This window comes from Stomoxys calcitrans, chromosome 1 (genome assembly GCF_963082655.1).
Source record: "Stomoxys calcitrans chromosome 1, idStoCalc2.1, whole genome shotgun sequence".
Lineage (NCBI taxonomy): Eukaryota > Metazoa > Arthropoda > Insecta > Diptera > Muscidae > Stomoxys > Stomoxys calcitrans.
In genome coordinates, this window is record NC_081552.1 from 132,371,212 (window position 1) to 132,397,091 (window position 25,880).

General features: G+C 38.5%; 2 protein-coding genes across 3 annotated transcripts in view; one reads left to right on the forward strand and one right to left on the reverse strand.

Moving 5' to 3' along the window:
• LOC106092721 (sphingosine kinase 2) overlaps positions 1 to 25,880 on the reverse strand; it is a 196,652-nt gene that overhangs the window by 133,700 nt on the left and 37,072 nt on the right. The gene's annotated exons all lie outside the window — the stretch shown is intronic.
• Positions 11,370 to 15,036, forward strand: LOC131998560 (uncharacterized). Its single transcript, XM_059371011.1, has 2 exons — positions 11,370 to 12,057; positions 14,404 to 15,036. The coding sequence occupies exons 1-2, from the start codon at positions 11,511 to 11,513 to the stop codon at positions 15,033 to 15,035; spliced, it is 1,179 nt and encodes a 392-aa protein (XP_059226994.1). The 5' UTR covers positions 11,370 to 11,510; the 3' UTR covers position 15,036.

Below are 25,880 nucleotides of genomic sequence, written 5' to 3' on the forward strand. Positions count from 1 at the left end.
CCCCTCCTAATGCTGGCAACATTTGTGAGGTACTATGCCATGTAAAAACTTCTCTCCAAAGAGGTGTCGCACTGCGATACGCCGTTCGAACTCGGCTATAAAAAGGAGGCCCCTTATCATTGAGCTTAAACTTGAATCGGACTGCACTCATTGATATGTGAGAAATTTGCCCCTGTTCCTTAGTGGAATGTTCCTGAGCAAAATTTGAAAATTGCAATTTTACAGTTAATCACAGATGTGGTGCATACTACAGTACTTTTGTTAACTTTTTCAGACAAGTATTTAAAATGAATTAAGCTATGCTCATGTTAATGTTTATATGTTGTTGTTGTAGCAGTTTGTTGTGTTCTATCTTTCGTCTGCTTGATTATGTTGAGTGTCAAGACCCAGGAACTCTGCGACTACGATGGGGTGCGTCCACAGGGATCTGGGTCTGAGTCGTGTGGATCTGGCTGGGCAGTTTAACAGATGACATGTATCGTGCGGTCCCTAGTTACAATCGGGACATACATCTTGCACGTCGGCATCAATCCTTGCCCTGTAGGAGTTGAGGCGGCTTCATCTGCCGGAACGTAATTGAGCCAGAACTTCTCTGGTTTGCCGGGGTAGGTCAATTTCTTCAGGTCCAATGGTAGGCGGTCGTTGTCCAAGGACTGTATTCACCCGATAGCTATTTACCGCATCTGCTACCGTGTCTGCATTATTGTTATCTAGACCTGCTTGATATGCCACTTGATCTAGAGGTTTTGTCTTGTTGCGCTGAACCATGTAGATCTACCTTAAGGCTTCTGGACGGTGGATATCTATCCACAAGATGATGGTTTGGATGGACTCTGCGATAACAGCCCAAAAAGTATTGCGAAGACAAAACTACATGCTGTCTGTAGTTAAGTCTGCACTGGTAAGATCTTTGTCTCCTGATGGAGGTGATCCATATGAGAACTGAGGATACAGCCCGTCGCAGTTTGGAGTGCGGCATTCTGACAGATCTGAATATTATTCCACTGTGTGTCACAGAGCTGACGCTGCATAACTTACCACAGACCGGCCAATTGCTTTGTACGTGGTCAACAAGGTTTCTTTGTCTGCACCCCAAGTGCTGCCGGCAAGTGATTTGAAGACCTTGTTTCTATTTTTGACTTTATCGCATATTGCTGTGGCATGTGGGGAGAATGTGTAAGAGCTGTCAAATGTGACGCCAAGTATTTTGGGACACTTGGTGGTCGAAATCATTTCTCCATCGACCATCAGTCAGATCGGTATTCACCTCACGCGTATTTGTAGTGAACAATGTGGCCGAAGATTTGGGGGCTGATATATTCAGATTTCTTGCAGCGAAATATGAGGCAAGTTCTTTGAGGTAGACGTTCAATCTATCGCAGATATCAACAATGGGTGATCGTACAATCGACCGCATATGATACGAACTCTATGCCGGAATATGCTATATGGAATAGAGGATAGGTAGAGGTAAACAGTGAGAGATATCACCCCACCTTGGGGAAACTCCCTGTATCACTCTACGGTGTTTCGGCTTCTTATCCCTTAATTCCACAAAAGACTGGCGACCAGACAGATAATTCGTGACCCAGCGTTTCAGGACTGGCTGGGGAATGTGTTGGCGATGTTCTTTAATAGTTTGGCATAGCTGACCGTGTCGAATGCCTTCGATAGGTCCAGTGCCACGAAGACCATCCTATCACATGGCCTGGGCTGATCGAAGTCACGGCAAATGTGTGCGGTGATGGCATGCAAAGCAGCTGTTGTGCAATGCAGTCTTCGAAACCCATGTTAATGCTCGGCGAATGGAAATTCTCCTACGAGGCTCGGGAGGAGTAATGCCTCAAGGATCTTTGCCACTGGTGAGAGAAGGGAGATCAGTCTGTACGACTCCCCCAAACTCGGGTCCTTTCCAGGTTTCAGGAGCGGGTTCACTCTGCCCATTTTCCAGACATCGGAAACTACAAGAGTGTACAAAGACAGGTTGAGGACAGTGGTAAAGTACTCATCTCCAGGTAAATCCTGATTCTTTAGCATCAGTGTAGAGATTCCGTCGGGGTTCAACGCCTTGGATGATTTGGCGCCACGGATGAAATTCGTGTCTTTGCCCACGGTAAATTGTGATGGCTGTCAATCGGCTCGGAGACCACGATACGGCGAATGGCTCTCCTCCTTGTCCTGTCATTCTCGGGATGCACAACAAATTGACGGTTAAACAACCTGGCGCATCTCTTCGGATCAATCAGTTGCGTCGCCAAAAGTGACTGAGGTCCTGTCATCCCGTCTATTGGCTATTAGCGGAAAAAATAACTGGCAACCTCAGTCTGTACAGCCGGACCCAACCGCGATCCCTTAATTTGAGTACCCACCGCCACAGTCTAGGGGGAGTATCAATATGCATCGGTTGTGACACTATCGATGAAGCAATGCGAGACTTACTTGAACGTAAACAGGGGCCAAGTGAGTCTATTGATGCCTTTTTCCACGACATCAACCAAAATTAGTGCAAAAAGGTACGAGACAGCACATTTTCGTCTATGACGTACGGCGACAGCTAGTTCTGCGTAGTTTCACGCAATTTGGAAAAATGATCGCGATCGTCAAAAAAAATTGGAATTGGATCGTTTCAGTAGTTGAAACAAATGTACTGTAGTGCAGTAATCGGCACTGTTTTGTACATTCTTTACGAATTGCCCTAAAGATCTTACAATTGGGATACAGGCAGCCCTTGAAAGGATATATCGAGCGACTAGAAGATTTTTTTTTTGAAATTCGTGCATTAAGGTAGTAACACGTACAAATGGAACTTTTTTACAGATTGAGCTACAGCTCTTAAAATTGGATGCAGTTGCACCTTAACAGTAGGTATCGGGCGGCTAGAAGATTTTTTTTTTAATTTTTACATTTATGCACTTAAACGTGCAAAATGGTTCCTAAAGCTCTTAAATTTGCGATATAAATATAACTTTGCAGTATTTATCGGGCGATTTGAAAATTTTAAAATATACGAAATGGTACCTTCTTTACGGATTGAGCTACAGTTTTCAAATTTGGAATACAGTTGAACCTTGAAAGTAAATATTGGGCAACTAGGCTAGGTTGGGTTGAAATTCGTATGTTATTGCAGTGAAACGGGCAAAAGTGTAATTATTTTGCAGATAGAACTGCAGCACCTAAAATTATGATACAGTTACACTTTAACTGTATTTACCGGGCGACCAGTAATTTTTTTTTTTGAAAATTCGTACATTTAGGCAGTAAAACGTACAAAACTGCACTTTACGGATTAAGCAAGAGCTCTGAAATTTGGAATAGAGTTGCACTTTATTATCATATATTGAGTGACTATAAGATATATTTGAATGACACTTATTGTGTGTATAGATTGAAATTGAATAAAAACAAGATAGTTATGAACGATCCCGCAGTGCAGTTTGTTTGTTTATTTTAAGGTGTAGGAGCCATGTCTTTTTCTCCTGTAAAAAACCTGTTTGTTTTTATAGACTAAAAAATTTAACCATTCATATTTAATTAATGTTCCGGTCATCGGAAATCTTTTTTAAAATTATTTCATACAATGGATTGCTGCATATCTAAACAATTAAATCACATCTTAATAATCCATTTTTATATATATTTAACAACACTACAAATTAATCGCTGTCGATTTTGCTGTATTTCGCGAATTCATTGCAAAACAAAGAAAATAAACTGCTGATAACATTTTCCTACAAAACATTGCAAAATAGACCAATAAAATCTAAAAATGTAAACGATTTGAAGATTAGAAACATATTTAAGCTTCTTTTCTATTTAAAGCCTTTGAATTCGAAATGTCATTATATTCATAATGACATTTTTCAAATTTTAGGGAGAGGCTAAACATTTTCTGTGTGGAGTTTAGCCCACCCCTCAGAGAAAATGTTATTGAGCTCAAATGAAAGAGCGTCTTAAAAAAAAGAAATTTCCCTAAAATGTATAGGAATGGAGGCCATCGTGGCGCAGAGGTTATCATATCCGCCTGGGCGCATATCGCGAACATCAGAAAATTTTTCTGCGGTGGTTATCCCCTTACTAATGCCGGCTACATTTTTGAGGTATCCTGTCATGTTAAAACTTTTCTAACAAGTGGTGTCGCTATGCGGTACGCCGCTCGGACTCGACATAAAAAAGGATCCCCTTATAATTGAGCTTAAACATTTTTCGGACTCCACTCATTGATATGAGAGAAGTATCCCTTGTTTCTAAACAGAATGTTCATGAGAAATTTAGTAATAGTAGTAGGTATCGAAAGTGGGAGAAATAGTGCGTTTAGTGACACAATTGGTACTATTTGGTACTTTCTTTGAAGTTTGAGCTAGAGTTCTGTAATTAGGTACTTAGGTACACCATAGCAATCTTAAATCGGTGACTAAATGAGTTTTGGGACATTTGTACAGTTAGGTACTAAATAACGGAGGCCATCGTGGCGCAGATGTTAGCATATCCGCCTGGGCGCATATCGCGAACATCAGAAAATTTTTCTGCGGTGGTTATCCCCTTACTAATGCTGGCTACATTTTTGAGGTATCCTGTCATGTTAAAACTTTTCTAACAAGTGGTGTCGCTATGCGGTACGCCGCTCGGACTCGACATAAAAAAGGATGCCCCTTATAATTGAGCTTAAACATTTTTCGGACTCCACTCATTGATATGAGAGAAGTATCCCTTGTTTCTAAACAGAATGTTCATGAGAAATTTAGTAATAAAGGGTGATTTTTTTGAGGTTAGGATTTTCATGCATTAGTATTTGACAGATCACGTGGGATTTCAGACATGGTGTCAAAGAGAAAGATGCTCAGTATGCTTTGACATTTCATCATGAATAGACTTACTAACGAGCAACGCTTGCAAATCATTGAATTTTATTACCAAAATCAGTGTTCGGTTCGAAATGTGTTCATTCACCGTAACGTTGCGTCCAACAGCATCTTTGAAAAAATACGGTCCAATGATTCCACCAGCGTACAAACCACACCAAACAGTGCATTTTTCGGGATGCATAGGCAGTTCTTGAACGGCTTCTGGTTGCTCTTCACTCCAAATGCGGCAATTTTGCTTATTTACGTAGCCATTCAACCAGAAATGAGCCTCATCGCTGAACAAAATTTGTCAAAATTTGAACACATTTCGAACCGAACACTGATTTTGGTAATAAAATTCAATGATTTGCAAGCGTTGCTCGTTAGTAAGTCTATTCATGATGAAATGTCAAAGCATACTGAGCATCTTTCTCTTTGACACCATGTCTGAAATCCCACGTGATCTGTCAAATACTAATGTATGAAAATCCTAACTTCAAAAAAATCACCCTTTAGTAGTAGGTATCGAAAGTGGGAGAAATAGTGCGTTTAGTGACACAATTGGTACTATTTGGTACTTTCTTTGAAGTTTGAGCTAGAGTTCTGTAATTGGGTACTAAGGTACACCATACCAATCTTAAATCGGTGGATTTTTCCAAAATCCATACATTTTGTTAATAAAAAAATCAAAATAGTGTGAAATAGCAGATCTTAATCTATCTGGAATATCGAATGAATGCAAACATCCTAGATAAAGTTTTATATTCTCACTACCTATATATAAACTGCAAATATTCGCTTGTAACTTATGGGTGGTGATATGTTCGTTTTTCAAATAACAATTAATTAATGTTCCGGTCATCGGAAATCTTTTTTAAAATTATTTCATACAATGGATTGCTGCATATCTAAACAATTAAATCACATCTTTATAATCCATTTTTATATATATTTAACAACACTACAAATTAATCGCTGTCGATTTTGCTGTATTTCGCGAATTCATTGCAAAACAAAGAAAATAAACTGCTGATAACATTTTCCTACAAAACATTGCAAAATAGACCAATAAAATCTAAAAATGTAAACGATTTGAAGATTAGAAACATATTTAAGCTTCTTTTCTATTTAAAGCCTTTGAATTCGAAATGTCATTATATTCATAATGACATTTTTCAAATTTTAGGGAGAGGCTAAACATTTTCTGTGTGGAGTTTAGCCCACCCCTCAGAGAAAATGTTATTGAGCTCAAATGAAAGAGCGTCTTAAAAAAAAGAAATTTCCCTAAAATGTATAGGAATGGAGGCCATCGTGGCGCAGAGGTTAGCATATCCGCCTGGGCGCATATCGCGAACATCAGAAAATTTTTCTGCGGTGGTTATCCCCTTACTAATGCTGGCTACATTTTTGAGGTATCCTGTCATGTTAAAACTTTTCTAACAAGTGGTGTCGCTATGCGGTACGCCGCTCGGACTCGACATAAAAAAGGAGGCCCCTTATAATTGAGCTTAAACATTTTTCGGACTCCACTCATTGATATGAGAGAAGTATCTATATGATACTGATATGAGAGAAGTATCTATATAAGTATACTATCTAAAAAGGGTAATCGGCGAAAAATATCGCGACAGCTAATGTAGTACCAACTTTTAGTTCATAAAATAAACTCGAGGCTTGCATGCGCACAAGAAAAGAACATCACAAGTAATTTCCCATAAATTATGGGCCCAGGCACCAAAGTGTTCGTGAAATGTGTGATAATTTTTCCTAATTGAAAAAGGACGAAAGATGAACTCAGCGTTGATCAACATCGAAAAATTGGACGAAAGCAATTATGATATCTGGTCGGTGTTGTCGCCATGCCATAAATTGGATCAATATGCATCGGAACACAAATAAGAAAACCCCAAAAATGAAAAAACAAGGCCTTTATGACCAGGTATTTTCAATAGTAAATATATCCCTATTGTTTTCCCAGGATGCAAGATAAGTTCGAGCGTATTGTGTGAAAAAATTGTTATGAACCCGGGTTCAAATTTTTATCTCGAAGACTAAATTCCTAACTCTGCCCCAGAATGCAGCCCTTAAAGACTATTTAGTGACATCTGAAGATAGGCAAAACCAATGAAAGAAATGACAAGGGAGAAAGAAAAAAAAAAGAGATGAGAGAGGCTTCCGGGGAAGACACGTTTTTTTGCGGTTAAAAAAAGAACAGGTTATTCTGGTTGCGAAAAAAGAAAAAACTCTTGGAAAGTTTCACTACATTAAAGTCTAATTCAAAAAAAAAAGGAAAGCGTACATTCAATTGTAAATGAAAAGAATGTTCAAAACCAAGTATTTTCAAAGGAGAAAAAAAAAATAAAATTGAATTGTAACATCTTACAAAAAGAACCAAAGCAAAAGAAAAATTGGAATTTAAAGATGTCCAAACAACAAGAAAATATTATTAAAACAAAGAGGAAGCATAGATATGTACATACGAATAAAAAAAAAAAACTGGAAAATAATATCTGAATTTTGTTAAAAAGTGAGTGCTGTACTGCAAAACAGAATTGCATAGAAAAATAAAAATATTCGTGCTTGATGCACTTGCAAATAAAAGAACAAAATATCTATGAACACCTATGTAGATAAATAAATTATGATATATTAACAGTTAATAAAAAACAAATATATGAAAAAAAGAACTATCTACATGTAACAGAAAACTAATGAAATATTGCAAATAAACAGAAAAAGAAATCAGATGAAGACCACAACAAGAGCGAGGGGTTAAATCTGATGCACTAACAAACAAGTGCCAACAAAGTTTTTAAGAAGAAGGAGAAAAAGAAAAAAATATTTCTAGCGGTAGACTTCTCTTCGGTGATGCTGAATTATTTAATTTTGTTCCCTTTGCTTTCCTAATTATTAATATGAGAAATGTATGTAAATAAAATTTAAACAAAGAGAAAAAGGTAAAAGGAGATTCGCTCTATTGTTTTATTTTTTTTTTTTGTTTGAAAATTAATTTATTCTAAATTTTTAACCTATTGAGTTTCTAATTCACTCCTGAATGGTAATGAAACAACATTAACACACAAAACGATAAATAACAACAACCACTTGATGCCAGACATGTAAGTATGTAGGCTTATGTAGAATTATGTATATATGTACATATTATTTCAGTATTTAGAAGTTAAAAGTTAAGAGAATTAGTAAAAACTAGATTGTAAGTATGTAAGGATATAAGAAAAAAAAAATATGGATTTGTAAATATGTAGTTATAATTGTACATTTTCTTAGCTCACCTCTTGTTGACATTTTAGTGGCAAATTATGTGTCAACCGTTTCTTTTTATGTCCGTCTTGGTTTTTATAATATCCCAATAAAAGAATAAACTAATTTACCTTTTTGACATGATTAGTTATGTTCGCAGCTGTTTGCATATCTCATAGTGACAAAGAATCAACCCGAGACTGAGGCCTAGCTGGTTTAACCACCGTGTCAACCTGCATCTAATGAGATATGCACCCTACAGTAGGCAGCATGCAACATATGGCGCCTAACGAATAGGATATCATTGTGATTTGTACTTTCAGATAGTCTGTTTTGGTAGTGTTTCGATATTTAGGCATTGTGGTTCGATTTGTATTTCTTATGGGAATCTAATTTTGACCTCAATCTATGTGTTTTGGTAAGGAGGCTTGAAGACAACAATAACAATAAAATGATTCAGTGCTGGGGGTGTTCTTGTTCTGTTTGCATCTGGGCAACCTATTAATACTCTTAAAGCGTGTTTGTAGTTGTGTTCATGAAGCACAAATGATTACTATTTATGTTTTGTATTGTGAGAGAAACACATTTCTTTAAAACCATTGAAACTATAAACAACACCTGCTATCCCGAACCCGGACATTTATATTTACGTGGAGAAATAATATATTTGCTTTTGAACCTTTTTTTTAACTTTTGGGCCATTCGTCTCATAGTATTATATTTGAGTAATATAGTAATACAGCGGTCAAAAAAAGTATTCATCATTCAATGTTTTTTTTTAATAAGTCTACAAAAGACAATTGGAATAAAAACATATTAAACTAATGATGCAGTAGTGCTTGTGTGATATATATGTACACAATTTCATTGTTTTTAAAGAAAAAAATAGTATTTATTGGAACAAAAAGGGCCATTTTACAGCTGAACACAAAAAATTAAACAAAAAAAGTATTCATCATTGCAAAAAAACAAAAAAATAAATAACATAATTTAAAAAAATTAATACTTTGTTATTCGACCACCGCGTCTTATAACTTCTTTTAAACGGTTTGACATCGATTGGACTAATTTAGCGGTTATATTTTGGTCTATATTAGTCCATTCCTCCATTATCACCTGTTGCATTTGACTCTTGCTCGAAAAATTGCGCGTTCTCAATTTGCGTTCGAGATGTTCCCAAAGATGTTCAATTGGGTTCAAGTCGGGACTTTGAGGAGGAGTTTTAATGACTTTGGGGCAGTTATACAGCATCCACATCTTGGTATTTAAAGCAGAATGTTTGGGGTCATTATCTTGATAATATTGAAAGTTATTACCAAGCCCAAGTTTTACAGCACTATCTTTTAAATTCCTCTTTAAAATGTCAATGTAATACTTATGATCCATTACTCCATTAATAATTTCAAGATTTCCCGCTCCTGAAGCCGCCATACACCCCCAAACCATTAAACCACCTCCACCATGTTTTACAGTAGCAACTGTGTTTCGTTCTTCAAGCTCTGTATTTGGTTTTCTGTACACTATGACCTTTCCATCGCACCCAAAAAGATTAAACTTGCTCTCGTCTGCAAAAATGACTGTTTTCCAAAATGATTCGGGCTGTTTTACATACATTTTTGCGAAGTTTAGCCTTTTCACTCGGTTTATTTTATTTATAAAGGGCTTCTTACGTGCAGTTCTTCCTCTGTAACTATGCCTTTTGAGTGTATTTCGAATTGTTTGTGTAGTAACTTCCTTCCCTAAATATTCCATAGTGTTTTTACGAAGAATGGTCGCATTTGTCTTCGGAGTTTTCTGAACTTGCCGCACTAGCCAACGCACATCTCCAACTGAAAGTGCTTTTGGTCGACCAGATCTTGGTTTATTGTCAACAGTTTTCGTTTCTGTCCACTTTCTGATGATGGATTGTATAGTAGATCGTGGTCTATTTAATATTTCACTGATAGTTTTTTGAGTTAAACCATTCCTGTGGTGTTTTATTATCAAAACTTTTACCTCATCAGAAACCTCGTTTTGCTTACGACCCATTTTGACAAAAACTATATTTTCAATGAAATTAAATATTTGCTGTCAAGGGCAAAGCCTCCTTTACTAAATAAAACAGAAAAGGGGGATTCCCAAATAATATTTGAATTTGACTTTGATGATAGCACATCAATGATGAATACTTTTTTTGTTCTGTTTTTGGTGTTATTATATAAAATTGCATTTTTTGCGCTAATTAAATTTATTTTTTGAATTTATTTTAAAACATATTACGAAAAATAAACTATTGCATAAAACTGCATTATTTGTTTACTTTAAATTTTCTTCAATTACCCAAAATAAGTGAATTTATTATCAATTTTACTAATGATGAATACTTTTTTTGACCGCTGTATATATATATTTATATATATATATATATATATATATATATATATATATATATATATATATATATATATATATATATATATATATATATATATATATATATATATATATATATATATATATATATATATATATATATATATATATATATATTTTTTTTTTTTTTTTTTATTCTCATCTTTGTATGGATGAACCGAAAGATTGCCAGGAAACCCCACTTAGTGGAATTGTCTCAAATGATAGAACAGTTACAAGGAGCGTAGCTCGTGCTCTGGAAAATCAAGTAGTAGGATCGATTTTAAACCAAATTGATACTGGTATTGAGAGATCGGTCGATTTCTTGCCTACTGATTATTTGAGTCGGTGTACTGATCGTGTTTTTGGTAGGAAGTCTGTCCCGTCCTCAGAGGCCGGCCCATCCGGTAATTTGGACAGTGGTAGTACAGATAACAGTCTGAGTTTTTCACAGAAATTAGGAAAGATAACAATAATATGTCACAGGGCTCGCAAAGTGCCGCGGACGTTCCAACTGGGGAACCCAATGTTGGTCCTGGAGGCATTGTCAAGATAATAATAATATGTCACAGGGCTCGCAAAGTGCCGCGGACGCTCCAACTGGGGAACCCAATGTTGGTCCTGGAGGCATTGTCAATTCATCGGATCAGTTGGCACAACTTATGGCGGTCTTGTCCCAGCAGAATCAATTGATGGCTACGTGCATGACAGAAGTTCGGCAAATGCGGGGCGAAATTGTTGAAATGAACCTGTAATATTTATACTTGTTCCATGTTATATTAGAATAACTTAGTTGCCTTAGCTTTCTATGCTCATTTGTCATATACCAAAAATAGTATTAATAAATTTTTCCTCACTTCATTTTAAATACTCGAATAGACTAGACTAAACTAATAGACTAGTTGTCTTTATTCTATCACTTCTACTTTTACATTAGGTTATGGGCCTTTTGTACTGTTTTTGGTAGAATTGTCTCGCGAAATACAACAATAATACAAGGTGCATTTTTCAAACGCGATGGCTTCAGCTTTAAATTTTCCATTCGAAAGGCTACGTGGACGTGAAAATTTTGATGTTTGGAGAAGACATGCGAAGTCATGTTTGGTAATAAAGAAATGTTGGAAAGTTGTGGAAAAAGGCGTAACTGGGGACAACGATAATGAAGCGAATGAACTTGCTTTAGCGGAGATAACGCTTATGATCGAACCCACCAATTTTGCTCACATTGCAAAAGCTAAAACGGCTAAAGAGGCTTGGGATTCACTAGTACGTGCTTATGAGGACACAGGATTAACCCGGAAAGTTGAATTGTTGAAACAGTTGGTGCAACTTAAGCTTGGCGATTTTTCTTCAATGCAAGAATACGTTAATGCAATGATTTTAACGTCAATTAAGGTAAACAATGCAGGTCTGAACATCAATGACGAGGTGACGGCTTCACTAATGTTGGCTGGGCTGCCGGAAGAATTCCAATCATTGGTGATGGCAGTTGAGAATTCAAAGACGCAGTTGACTGTTGATTCTGTGAAGAACCTATTGTTGCAAGATGCGAAATTTGACAATGGTAAGAAAGAAAGTGCAATGGTGTCTAAAAAGAAATTTAAAAATGGGAAATTTAAGTGTCATTCTTGTAATGAAATCGGCCACTTCAGTAAAAATTGCCCAAAGAAAAACAAAAATAATACGAAAAAAACAACGAAAAATAATGGTGACGTTTTGTTTGCTGCTCTGTTTACTGAAAGAGAAAAAATCGAACGAGTGGTATATTAACTCCGGTGCGACATCCCATATGACCAATAATGATAAGCTGTTGCATAACAAAACTGAAGTCCGTAACAAGGAAATAGCTGTCGCTAACAATAACAAATTGAAAATTTTATCTTCAGGAGATGTCCAAATGTCTCTAAAATTGGGAAAAAATGAACGTAAAGCAGTTGTTAAAAATGTTGAGTATGTTCCAAACCTTTGTGCAAATTTAATGTCAGTTTGTCAGTTAACTCAGAATGGCAATAAGGTTGTTTTTGAGAAAAATATTTGCCAGATTTTTAGCAAGAAAGGTGATTTGATTGGGAAAGCATTTATGTCCAATGGTTTGTATCGCCTGAACTGTGATGTGTTTGCCTCCGACGAAAAAGCTCTCATTGCGAATGAAAGTTCAAATTTATGGCATCGGCGACTAGGTCACATTTGCAATGAAAATCTCCGAAGTGTTAAATCGGCTTGTTTTGGTTTAAATTGTGAAATTAGCTCCAAATATCAATGTGTAACGTGCATTGAGGGAAAACAAAAACGAAATTCTTTTAAAGATACTGGTGAAAGAGCTACGGAGTTACTGGAAGTGGTGCACTCTGATTTACTTGGTCCATTTAGAGAAAAATCTTTCTCGGGAAACTGTTATTTATTAACATTTGTGGATGATTTTTCCAGAAAAGTTTTTGTTTACCCAATTAAACGAAAATCAGAGGTTTTTGAAAGATTTATGGAATTTAAGAAATCTGTGGAAAATGAATGTTCCAGTAAAATCAAAATATTACGCACTGACAACGGAACAGAATATGTAAACTGCAATAAAGTCAAAAGTAGAAACAAGGTCCTCAAGTCACTCGCCGGCAGCACTTGGGGTGCAGACAAAGAAACCTTGTTGACCACGTACAAAGCAATTGGCCGGTCTGTGGTAAGTTATGCAGCGCCAGTGTGGTCACGTCAGCTTTGTGACACGCAGTGGAATAATATTCAGATCTGTCAGAATTGCCGCCCTCCGAACTGCGACGGGCTGCCTCCTTAGTTCTCATGTGGACCACCTCCACCAGGAGACAAAGATCCTACCAGTGCGAAGACATAACTACATGCTGTCTAAGCAATACCTTTTGGGCTGTTATCGCAGAAATCATCCAAATCATCATCTTGTGGATAGATACCCACCGCCCAGAAGCCTTAAGGTAGATCTACATGATCTAGAGCGTGAGGTCCAGCGCTACAAGAGAGAACCTCTAGATCAAGCGGCATATCAAGCGGGTCTGAACAACATTCATGCAGACACGGTAGCAGACGCGTTAACTGGCTACCGGGTGAATGTAGTCCTTGGAGTACGACCGCCACCCATTGCACCCGAAGAAATCGACCTCCCCCGGCAAACCAGAGTGATTCTGGCTCAATTACGTTCCGGCAGATGCAGCCGCCTCAATTCCCACAGAGCTAGGATTGATGCCGACGTGCAAGATGTATGTCCCGACTGTAACCAGGGACCGCACGATACACGTCACCTGTTTAACTGCCCGGCCAGACCCACTCGACTCAGACCCAGATCCCTGTGGACGCACCCCATCTTAGTCGCGGAGTTCCTGGGTCTTAACACTCAACAGAATCAAGCAGACGAAAGATAGTACACAATAAACTGCTACAACAACAACAACAACAACAGATTATCCGATTTCTGAAGAACCATGGAATAAAACACCAGAAAACCTGTCCATACACACCTGAACAAAATGGGGTGGCAGAAAGAATGAATAGGACTGTGGTAGAAAGGATGCGTTGTATGTTATTCGACAGCGGTTTAAGTGAAAAATTTTGGGCAGAAGCTGCTGTGACTTCTGTATATCTCATAAACCGAGTTCCATGCAGGGGAAATGCCCGTACTCCAGAGAAAGTTTGGTCAAATAAAAAGCCTACATTAAAATATTTGAGAGTATTTGGTTGCAAAGCTATGGTTCACGTGCCAAAACAGAAGCGGTCGAAATTGTCGAAAAAGTTCATTGAAAGTATATTAGTTGGGTACAGTTCAGAGTCAAAGGCTTATCGACTGTTTGATCCAGTAAGAAAAGAAATCATTACCAGCAGAGATGTGGTTTTTTCGAAAACGAATTTCTTGGTGAAACTCTAAATAAAAATCAAATTTTGTATTTTCCAGAAGTGTATAAAGAGATTAATTCTGAAGGTGTCAATTCTGGGGAAAGTACGTCAGTAGAATTGCCAATGGCGAGAGAACCAGAAATAGAAAGTACTTCAGAAGATTTGCCAATTGCTGGAGAATCAGAAAATGATATATTGGATTTGCCACGAAATGCTGAAAATAATTCAACAAGCAGTGAAGATTTCTTTGATAGCATAATGCTGGAAACAGGACACAATGACGAAAATTCAGAAATCCCATCGATGGAACTTTCCGAAGCAGTAACTGAAAATATTCAAATTCGACGTTCTGAGAGGATAGCAAATAGGCCTAAACGTTCATTTGTATTTAGTGCTTTGGAGTTCGTGTCTAATGACCCAATAAATTTATCTGAAGCAATTTCATCTCCTTATTCTGAGGAATGGAAGCAAGCTATGAAAGAATACGATTGTCTGATTGCAAATAAAACTTGGATTTTAACGGATTTACCACCTGACAAGAAACCAATTCCTGCAAAGTGGGGTTTTAAAACGAAAATTGGTGCAAATAACAAGGTATTGCGAAGAAAGGCAAGGTTGGTGGCAAAAGGTTATAGCCAAGAAAAAGGAGTAGACTACAACGAAATTTTTGCTCCTGGGCAAGGCATATGAATCCATACGGTTTTTAAATGGATTAGCTGCCAAGCATAATTTGAAAATACATCAAATGGATGCGGTTACAGCATTTTTGAACGGAACACTTAAGGAAGAAATCTACATGGACCAGCCCGAAGGTATGAATGATGGAACTGGAAGATATTGCAAACTACAAAAATCCATATATGGGCTAAAACAAGCTAGCCGTGTATGGAACGAAACGATTAACAAAGTTTTGTTGAAGATGGGTCTCACTCGATGCGATACTGATCAGTGTATTTACTACAAAATTGAAAATGATGATAGAACGTTTGTTGCAATTTACGTAGACGATGTTTTAATAATGTCAAATAAAAGTAGTAATATTGCACATATTAAATCGTCATTGAAAAAGAACTTCGAAATGAAAGATTTGGGTGAAGCATCATCAATTTTGGGAATTCGAATTTCTCAAACGAAAGATTCAATTAAAATTGATCAGTCCCAGTATGTTCAAAATGTACTTAAGCGTTTTCAAATGTTCGATTGTAACCCCACAAAAACTCCGGTAGATTGCAATACAAAAATTTCCAAGGAGTTTTGTCCTAAAACAAAGGAGGACGAAGAAAACATGTCAAATGTTCCGTACATGGAAGCTATCGGATTTTTGCTATATGCTGCTAATGTGACTCGACCTGATATTTGCTATATTGTCAACGTTTTAAGCAGATATTGTGACAATCCTGGAAAAGGGCATTGGGAAGCATGTAAAAAAGTGATGCGTTACTTAAAGGGGACATTGGGCAGAGGTATTGTTTATACAAAACGTGGTCAAGAAATAACTGGATATTGTGAAGCTGATTGGGCCAGTGACGTTGATGAAAGACGTTCAACTACTGGATATATTTTCACTTTTCAAAATGGCGCTGTGTCATGCTACTAAAAGGCAGAAAACTGTTGCTTTGTCTTCAACTGAGGCAGAATTTATGTCCATGGTTGCGGCCATTCAAGAAGCTATTTGGCTGAAGCGTTTGGAGAAAGAACTTGAAGTTAAACCTACAAGAACTATAATTTTGCACTGTGATAATAAGAGTGCTATTCATGTTGCTTGCAATAACGCCTACTCATCTAGAACGAAGCATATTGACGTCAGAGTTAAATTGATCCGAGAACGTCTGAATGATAGCACCATACAACTGCAGTATGTATCACAAATGAAATGGTTGCAGACATGCTTACAAAGGGTGTTCCTTTGAACAAACTATTGATGTTTACATGTTTGCAGTAACTTTGCTATTTTACTTATTTTGTTTTAAATGTAAATTTAATTAGTTTTAATATAAAAAAGGATATTACATGTTCAGGGGTACTGTTGAAATTAACCTGTAATATTTATACTTGTTCCATGTTATATTAGAATAACTTAGTTGCGTTAGCTTTCTATGCTCATTTGTCATATACCAAAAATAGTATTAATAAATTTTTCCTCACTTCATTTTAAATACTCGAATAGACTAGTTGTCTTTATTCTATCACTTCCACTTTTACATCAGAAATGCTGTCATTGAGTCAGAGAGTAGCGGAAGTGGAATGTTCTGGCCATGCTACGGCCCTACCTCCACCAGAATCTAGTTCGTCGCCAGGGAACGTAAGTGTGAGAGATGCTGAGAGGCCTGTAGCATCTGAAGGTGGTACAAACGCTATGGAAGGTGATGCTCATCAACAGTGTTCGATCCCGCGACAGGACTATGCAAAGGGCTCTAGAGATAGACAAGGTAGAGAGGTTGACATTTCCTACAGCGGCAGGGAGCTTTGCGCTCGCAAGCCGGTTGATTTGGATCGCTGGCACATAAAATTTGATGGGTCAGGCCGTGATATGACCGTTGAAAGCTTCGTTTTTCGAATTGAAAAAATGAGAGAACAATGCAATATACCATTCTCTCAGTTGTTTAGTGATTTCCAGTGTTTGGTAACAGGTAATGCCGCGAAATGGTATTGGCAGATTCTAGAGGATAGTGCAGACGACGTAGACTTTGGCTATTTCGAGCTTAAGAGAGAGTTACTGAACCATTTTCGTTCGTCTGATTCGGACTGAAATTATAAGAGAAATTATGGAGAGAAAGCAGCAGGTTGGAGAACATTTCGACAATTTTTATGCAGATATACATAATTTGACATTTAGGCTCAAGAAGAAAATACCAGATATTGAGTTGGTGAAGATCATAAGAGGAAACCTTCGTAGCAATCTCGCTAACCTCACCTTTTCGGTGAATGTTGGGACAATAGCTGAACTCAGAGATGAATGTAGAAGGGCCGAAAAGTTGTTGAAGGAAATTAGATTGTGCTCGAGACCAGTGAATGAGGTTTCGAATTTGAATGAGTCCGTAAACCCCATTGATACAGAGGTTGAGGCGGTGATGACGACTAACCCGACATTGCGTAATGGGCGATTTTCCGGCAATCAGGGCATGAGACATAATTCTGAGGGGAATGGGAAGCCCAGGACTGACGATCGAATACAGGTGAAGAGGCCGGTGGACTCTCAGGTTGTGCCTCAGGGACAGGGCACGTTCTGTGCTTCTCCTTTTCACATGAATCTTTGTTTTACTTGTGAGATGCCGGCGATTTCTATCGTAAACATGCTCAGGAGGTTAAACCGACAAGTATGTGCCGATCAAGCTTTCATAATATGAAATGCCTTGCCTGTGGCAGTGACCAATCTTTTTGTCAATTCTCGTCAAAAAATCCTGTCCTGGCAGAACTATTCGGGAGTCTCTGCCAGGAGCCCATAAAACCGGAGTAGAGATCTTGAAGAGAGTTAGCGATGGTGGAGATACCTCTGTGCCAAAAACACCATCATTTAAGTCCCTGCATCAACGTAAGTTTGAGTACGAGAGGGCTAGGGCCAGGATTTTCGGTGAGGAGATAAAGACTGCCAGCAGGAGATAAAGGAAGATACAGAAGTTGCGACAGAAGATGGCGAGCGTAAAGAAAGGTAAAAGAATGGCTTTGGAAACTATTTTGAGCGTAGATTAAGATAATCGATTTTTTGCTAATGCGATTGTAGGCGGAAAGAGAGTAAATGCATTATTAGATTCCGGTGCGGCTGCCTGCTGCATTGGAAAAAATTCACCTGAGTTTTTATCTGGTTTGGAAAGTCAGATTGTCAGATTCCAAGGAAGACAGGTTCAAACAGCGAATGGAGGTACCTCTCCTGTGGTCGGTATAATAAATCTGCCTGTTATATGGAAGGACGGACCAGGCAATTGGATTTTCTAATTGTACACATTTAAAGCAAGAAATTTATTTTGGGATAGATTTCTGGCGGACCTTCAACATACCTTTAGTGGGAGAGTGTCAGATTGTGCATGAAGGGTCGAGACCATTTCCGAAGTTACCGATAAGGCAGGAGATGGAAACCAGCATACCTTGACTGACGAACAACAAAGCAGACTTGATGAGGTGAAACTGAGGTTTCCCTCTTACTCGCGATTAGGCTTAGGCCGTACATCACTTGAGCGTCACGTCATAGAGGTCATGAATGAGGTAATTCCAGTAAAGCAAAGACACTATCCTGTGTCTCCTGCTATACAGAAACTTCTCTTCGATGAGCTCGATAGGATGATTGCCTTAGGGAATATTGAACTCAGCAACAGCAGTTGGAGCTCCCCCGTGACTCTAGTGAGAAAGGAGACGAAGAACAGGGTATGCCTTGATGCGCGTAAAGTTAATGCAAGAACCATTAAAGATGCATACCCCCTTCTTCACATTGAGGGAATCCAAACCGGTTACAAGACACGAAGTTTATATCCTCTATTGACCTTTAGGATGCCTTTTGGCAGATTCCTCTGGAGGAAAAGTCAAGGGAAAAGACAGCATTCACGGTACCTGGGCGGCCACTGTATCAATTTACGGTGATGCCGTTTGGCCTTTGCAATGCCGCGCAGAGAATGTGCCGCCTAATGGATAAGGTTATACCTGCATCCATTAGGAATAATGTTTTCGTGTACCTTGACGACCTCCTGGAGGTATCTGCCCAATTTGACCGGCATAGGGACCTACTTATAGAAGTCGCGGGGTATTTGACTGACGCCGGCTTGACAATTAATGTCGAAAAGAGCAAGTTCTGCCAGCGGGAGGTCAGATACTTGGGTTTTGTCGTTGGTGATGGTGGAGGCTGTAAGAGACTTCCCTGTTCCTAAAACTCCCAAGCAGCTACGACGTTTTTTGGGAATGTGTGGGTGGTATAGGCGGTTCATTCACGACTATGCCTCTATCGCTGCCCCTTTACACGAGTGTCTGGTCAAGGACCGTATCAGACATTTTTCAATGTCAGAGGAGACCATGATTTCATTTGACAGACTCAAAATAAGCCTCACCACCGCACCAGTACTCGTCAACCCCGATTTTGAGAAGCACTTTTATGTGCAATGTGAAGCATCGACACTTGGAGTTGGCGGAGTCTTGTTCCAGGTTGATGGAGAGGGTCATGAGCGCCCGATCGCATATATGTCCGCAAAGCTTAATAAAGCTCAGCGAAATTATAGCATAACCGAGCTTGAATGTTTTGCAGCCGTCATGAGTGTAAAGAGATTTCGGCCGTATATTGAGGGCCTCCCCTTTACCATTATAACTGACTACGCCAGTCTCAAATGGCTAATGGGCCAGAAGGAACTAACGGGTAGACTGGCTAGGTGGAGCCTAAAGCTTCAGGCTTTCCAGTTCAACATAGAGCACAGGAAGGGCTCCCAGAATATTGTACCGGAAGCTTTATCAAGAGCACACATGGAGGAGGTACTTCTCTCGAACCGATTGTTGGATATAGATCTTACGAGCCCACATTTCGTTTTCGGCGGAGTACAGCGAATTAAGGGACAACGTGCTCAAGAATAGTGATAAAACTCCTGATTTGTGTGTTTCTGACAACTACGTGTATAAGCGCATGGAGTTTGCTACCGGCGATCCTCTACAAGAGGATGAAGCCTGTAAGGTTTGTAAGGCCAGCAAAAGTACGAATTCTTTCAAACAACCACTAATGGGTAATCGATATGTGACCGAGCGACTCTTTCAGAGACTATATATCGAATTCATGAGTGTATACCATGGCCGTAACTTTTTCCTAACTCTGCCCCAGAATGCAGCCCTTAAAGACTATTTAGTGATATCTGAAGATAGGCAAAACCAATGAAAGAAATGACAAGGGAGAAAGAAAAAAAAAAGATAAGAGAGAGGCTTCCGGGGAAGACACGTTTTTTTTGCGGTAAAAAAAGAAGAGGTTTTTCTGGTTGCGAAAAAAGAAAAAACTCTTGGAAAGTTTCACTACATTAAAGTCTAATTCAAAAAAAAAGGAAAGTGTACATTCAATTGTAAATGAAAAGAATGTTCAAAACCAAGTATTTTCAAAGGAGAAAAAAAAAATAAAATTGAATTGTAACATCTTACAAAAAGAACCAAAGCAAAAGAAAAATTGGAATTTAAAGATGTCCAAACAACAAGAAAATATCATTGAAACAAAAGAGGAAGCATAGAAATGTACATACGAATAAAAAAAATGGAAAATAATATCTGAATTTGGTTAAAAAGTGAGTGCTGTTCTGCAAAACAGAATTGCATAGAAAAATTAAAATATTCGTGCTTGATGCACTTCCAAAACAATCTATAGTGAAAGAAGTGATAAACATGCAAATAAAAGAACAAAATATCTATGAACACCTATGTAGATAAATAAATTATGATATATTAACAGTTAATAAAAAACAAATATATAAAGAAAAGAACTACCTACATGTAACAGAAAACTAATGAAATATTGCAAATAAACAGAAAAAGAAATCAGATGAAGACCACAACAAGAGCGAGGGGTTAAATCTGAAGCAATAACAAACAAGTGCCAACAAAGTTATTAAGAAGAAGGAGAAAAAGAAAAAAATATATTTCTAGCGGTAGACTTCTCTTCGCTGATGCTGAATTATTTAATTTTGTTCCCTTTGCTTTCCAAATTATTAATATGAGAAATGTATGTAAATTAAATTTAAACAAAAAGAAAAAGGTAAAAGGAGTTTAGCTCTATTGTTTTATTTTGTTTTTTTTTTTTGTTTGAAAATTAATTTATTCTAAATTTTTTCACATGAATCTTTGTTTTACTTGTGAGATGCCGGCGATTTCTATCGTAAACATGCTCAGGAGGTTAAACCGACAAGTATGTGCCGATCAAGCTTTCATAATATGAAATGCCTTGCCTGTGGCAGTGACCAATCTTTTTGTCAATTCTCGTCAAAAAATCCTGTCCTGGCAGAACTATTCGGGAGTCTCTGCCAGGAGCCCATAAAACCGGAGTAGAGATCTTGAAGAGAGTTAGCGATGGTGGAGATACCTCTGTGCCAAAAACACCATCGACATTTAAGTCCCTGCATCAACGTAAGTTTGAGTACGAGAGGGCTAGGGCCAGGATTTTCGGTGAGGAGATAAAGACTGCCAGCAGGAGATAAAGGAAGATACAGAAGTTGCGACAGAAGATGGCGAGCGTAAAGAAAGGTAAAAGAATGGCTTTGGAAACTATTTTGAGCGTAGATGAAGATAATCGATTTTTTGCTAATGCGATTGTAGGCGGAAAGAGAGTAAATGCATTATTAGATTCCGGTGCGGCTGCCTGCTGCATTGGAAAAAATTCACCTGAGTTTTTATCTGGTTTGGAAAGTCAGATTGTCAGATTCCAAGGAAGACAGGTTCAAACAGCGAATGGAGGTACCTCTCCTGTGGTCGGTATAATAAATCTGCCTGTTATATGGAAGGACGGACCAGGCAATTGGATTTTCTAATTGTACACATTTAAAGCAAGAAATTTATTTTGGGATAGATTTCTGGCGGACCTTCAACATACCTTTAGTGGGAGAGTGTCAGATTGTGCATGAAGGGTCGAGACCATTTCCGAAGTTACCGATAAGGCAGGAGATGGAAACCAGCATACCTTGACTGACGAACAACAAAGCAGACTTGATGAGGTGAAACTGAGGTTTCCCTCTTACTCGCGATTAGGCTTAGGCCGTACATCACTTGAGCGTCACGTCATAGAGGTCATGAATGAGGTAATTCCAGTAAAGCAAAGACACTATCCTGTGTCTCCTGCTATACAGAAACTTCTCTTCGATGAGCTCGATAGGATGATTGCCTTAGGGAATATTGAACTCAGCAACAGCAGTTGGAGCTCCCCCGTGACTCTAGTGAGAAAGGAGACGAAGAACAGGGTATGCCTTGATGCGCGTAAAGTTAATGCAAGAACCATTAAAGATGCATACCCCCTTCTTCACATTGAGGGAATCCAAACCGGTTACAAGACACGAAGTTTATATCCTCTATTGACCTTTAGGATGCCTTTTGGCAGATTCCTCTGGAGGAAAAGTCAAGGGAAAAGACAGCATTCACGGTACCTGGGCGGCCACTGTATCAATTTACGGTGATGCCGTTTGGCCTTTGCAATGCCGCGCAGAGAATGTGCCGCCTAATGGATAAGGTTATACCTGCATCCATTAGGAATAATGTTTTCGTGTACCTTGACGACCTCCTGGAGATATCTGCCCAATTTGACCGGCATATGGACCTACTTATAGAAGTCGCGGGGTATTTGACTGACGCCGGCTTGACAATTAATGTCGAAAAGAGCAAGTTCTGCCAGCGGGAGGTCAGATACTTGGGTTTTGTCGTTGGTGATGGTTGCATTCGCACCGATGACACGAAGGTGGAGGCTGTAAGAGACTTCCCTGTTCCTAAAACTCCCAAGCAGCTACGACGTTTTTTGGGAATGTGTGGGTGGTATAGGCGGTTCATTCACGACTACGCCTCTATCGCTGCCCCTTTACACGAGTGTCTGGTCAAGGACCGTATCAGACATTTTTCAATGTCAGAGGAGACCATGATTTCATTTGACAGACTCAAAATAAGCCTCACCACCGCACCAGTACTCGTCAACCCCGATTTTGAGAAGCACTTTTATGTGCAATGTGAAGCATCGACACTTGGAGTTGGCGGAGTCTTGTTCCAGGTTGATGGAGAGGGTCATGAGCGCCCGATCGCATATATGTCCGCAAAGCTTAATAAAGCTCAGCGAAATTATAGCATAACCGAGCTTGAATGTTTTGCAGCCGTCATGAGTGTAAAGAGATTTCGGCCGTATATTGAGGGCCTCCCCTTTACCATTATAACTGACTACGCCAGTCTCAAATGGCTAATGAGCCAGAAGGAACTAACGGGTAGACTGGCTAGGTGGAGCCTAAAGCTTCAGGCTTTCCAGTTCAACATAGAGCACAGGAAGGGCTCCCAGAATATTGTACCGGAAGCTTTATCAAGAGCACACATGGAGGAGGTACTTCTCTCGAACCGATTGTTGGATATAGATCTTACGAGCCCACATTTCGTTTTCGGCGGAGTACAGCGAATTAAGGGACAACGTGCTCAAGAATAGTGATAAGACTCCTGATTTGTGTGTTTCTGACAACTACGTGTATAAGCGCATGGAGTTTGCTACCGGCGATCCTCTAGAAGAGGATGAAGCCTGGAAACTTTGGGTCCCAACTGAACTAAGATCGGATTTGGTTTGCTCGGCACATTCTTCTCCATCGTCTGGACATGGAGGCGTCAACAAGACCCTCTTACGACTCCGGGAGCGCAATTTTTGGCCTGGAATGGCCAGACACGTACAACGTGTGGTTAAGCTGTGTAAGGTTTGTAAGGCCAGCAAAAGTACGAATTCTTTCAAACAACCACTAATGGGTAATCGATATGTGACCGAGCGACTCTTTCAGAGACTATATATCGAATTCATGAGTGTATACCATGGCCGTAACTTTTTCCTAACTCTGCCCCAGAATGCAGCCCTTAAAGACTATTTAGTGATATCTGAAGATAGGCAAAACCAATGAAAGAAATGACAAGGGAGAAAGAAAAAAAAAAGATAAGAGAGAGGCTTCCGGGGAAGACACGTTTTTTTTGCGGTAAAAAAAGAAGAGGTTTTTCTGGTTGCGAAAAAAGAAAAAACTCTTGGAAAGTTTCACTACATTAAAGTCTAATTCAAAAAAAAAAGGAAAGTGTACATTCAATTGTAAATGAAAAGAATGTTCAAAACCAAGTATTTTCAAAGGAGAAAAAAAAAATAAAATTGAATTGTAACATCTTACAAAAAGAACCAAAGCAAAAGAAAAATTGGAATTTAAAGATGTCCAAACAACAAGAAAATATCATTGAAACAAAAGAGGAAGCATAGAAATGTACATACGAATAAAAAAAAAATGGAAAATAATATCTGAATTTGGTTAAAAAGTGAGTGCTGTTCTGCAAAACAGAATTGCATAGAAAAATTAAAATATTCGTGCTTGATGCACTTCCAAAACAATCTATAGTGAAAGAAGTGATAAACATGCAAATAAAAGAACAAAATATCTATGAACACCTATGTAGATAAATAAATTATGATATATTAACAGTTAATAAAAAACAAATATATGAAGAAAAGAACTACCTACATGTAACAGAAAACTAATGAAATATTGCAAATAAACAGAAAAAGAAATCAGATGAAGACCACAACAAGAGCGAGGGGTTAAATCTGAAGCAATAACAAACAAGTGCCAACAAAGTTATTAAGAAGAAGGAGAAAAAGAAAAAAATATATTTCTAGCGGTAGACTTCTCTTCGCTGATGCTGAATTATTTAATTTTGTTCCCTTTGCTTTCCAAATTATTAATATGAGAAATGTATGTAAATTAAATTTAAACAAAAAGAAAAAGGTAAAAGGAGTTTAGCTCTATTGTTTTATTTTGTTTTTTTTTTTTGTTTGAAAATTAATTTATTCTAAATTTTTTCACATGAATCTTTGTTTTACTTGTGAGATGCCGGCGATTTCTATCGTAAACATGCTCAGGAGGTTAAACCGACAAGTATGTGCCGATCAAGCTTTCATAATATGAAATGCCTTGCCTGTGGCAGTGACCAATCTTTTTGTCAATTCTCGTCAAAAAATCCTGTCCTGGCAGAACTATTCGGGAGTCTCTGCCAGGAGCCCATAAAACCGGAGTAGAGATCTTGAAGAGAGTTAGCGATGGTGGAGATACCTCTGTGCCAAAAACACCATCGACATTTAAGTCCCTGCATCAACGTAAGTTTGAGTACGAGAGGGCTAGGGCCAGGATTTTCGGTGAGGAGATAAAGACTGCCAGCAGGAGATAAAGGAAGATACAGAAGTTGCGACAGAAGATGGCGAGCGTAAAGAAAGGTAAAAGAATGGCTTTGGAAACTATTTTGAGCGTAGATGAAGATAATCGATTTTTTGCTAATGCGATTGTAGGCGGAAAGAGAGTAAATGCATTATTAGATTCCGGTGCGGCTGCCTGCTGCATTGGAAAAAATTCACCTGAGTTTTTATCTGGTTTGGAAAGTCAGATTGTCAGATTCCAAGGAAGACAGGTTCAAACAGCGAATGGAGGTACCTCTCCTGTGGTCGGTATAATAAATCTGCCTGTTATATGGAAGGACGGACCAGGCAATTGGATTTTCTAATTGTACACATTTAAAGCAAGAAATTTATTTTGGGATAGATTTCTGGCGGACCTTCAACATACCTTTAGTGGGAGAGTGTCAGATTGTGCATGAAGGGTCGAGACCATTTCCGAAGTTACCGATAAGGCAGGAGATGGAAACCAGCATACCTTGACTGACGAACAACAAAGCAGACTTGATGAGGTGAAACTGAGGTTTCCCTCTTACTCGCGATTAGGCTTAGGCCGTACATCACTTAAGCGTCACGTCATAGAGGTCATGAATGAGGTAATTCCAGTAAAGCAAAGACACTATCCTGTGTCTCCTGCTATACAGAAACTTCTCTTCGATGAG

Coding starts and splice junctions, on each gene's coding strand:
- LOC131998560 (XM_059371011.1), top strand. CDS start 11,511: ATGGCTTCAGCTTTAAATTTTCCATTCGAAAGGCTACGTGGACGTGAA. Junction 12,058..14,403: donor AGATGCGAAATTTGACAATG/GTAAGAAAGAAA, acceptor TGTATTTTCCAG/AAGTGTATAAAGAGATTAAT.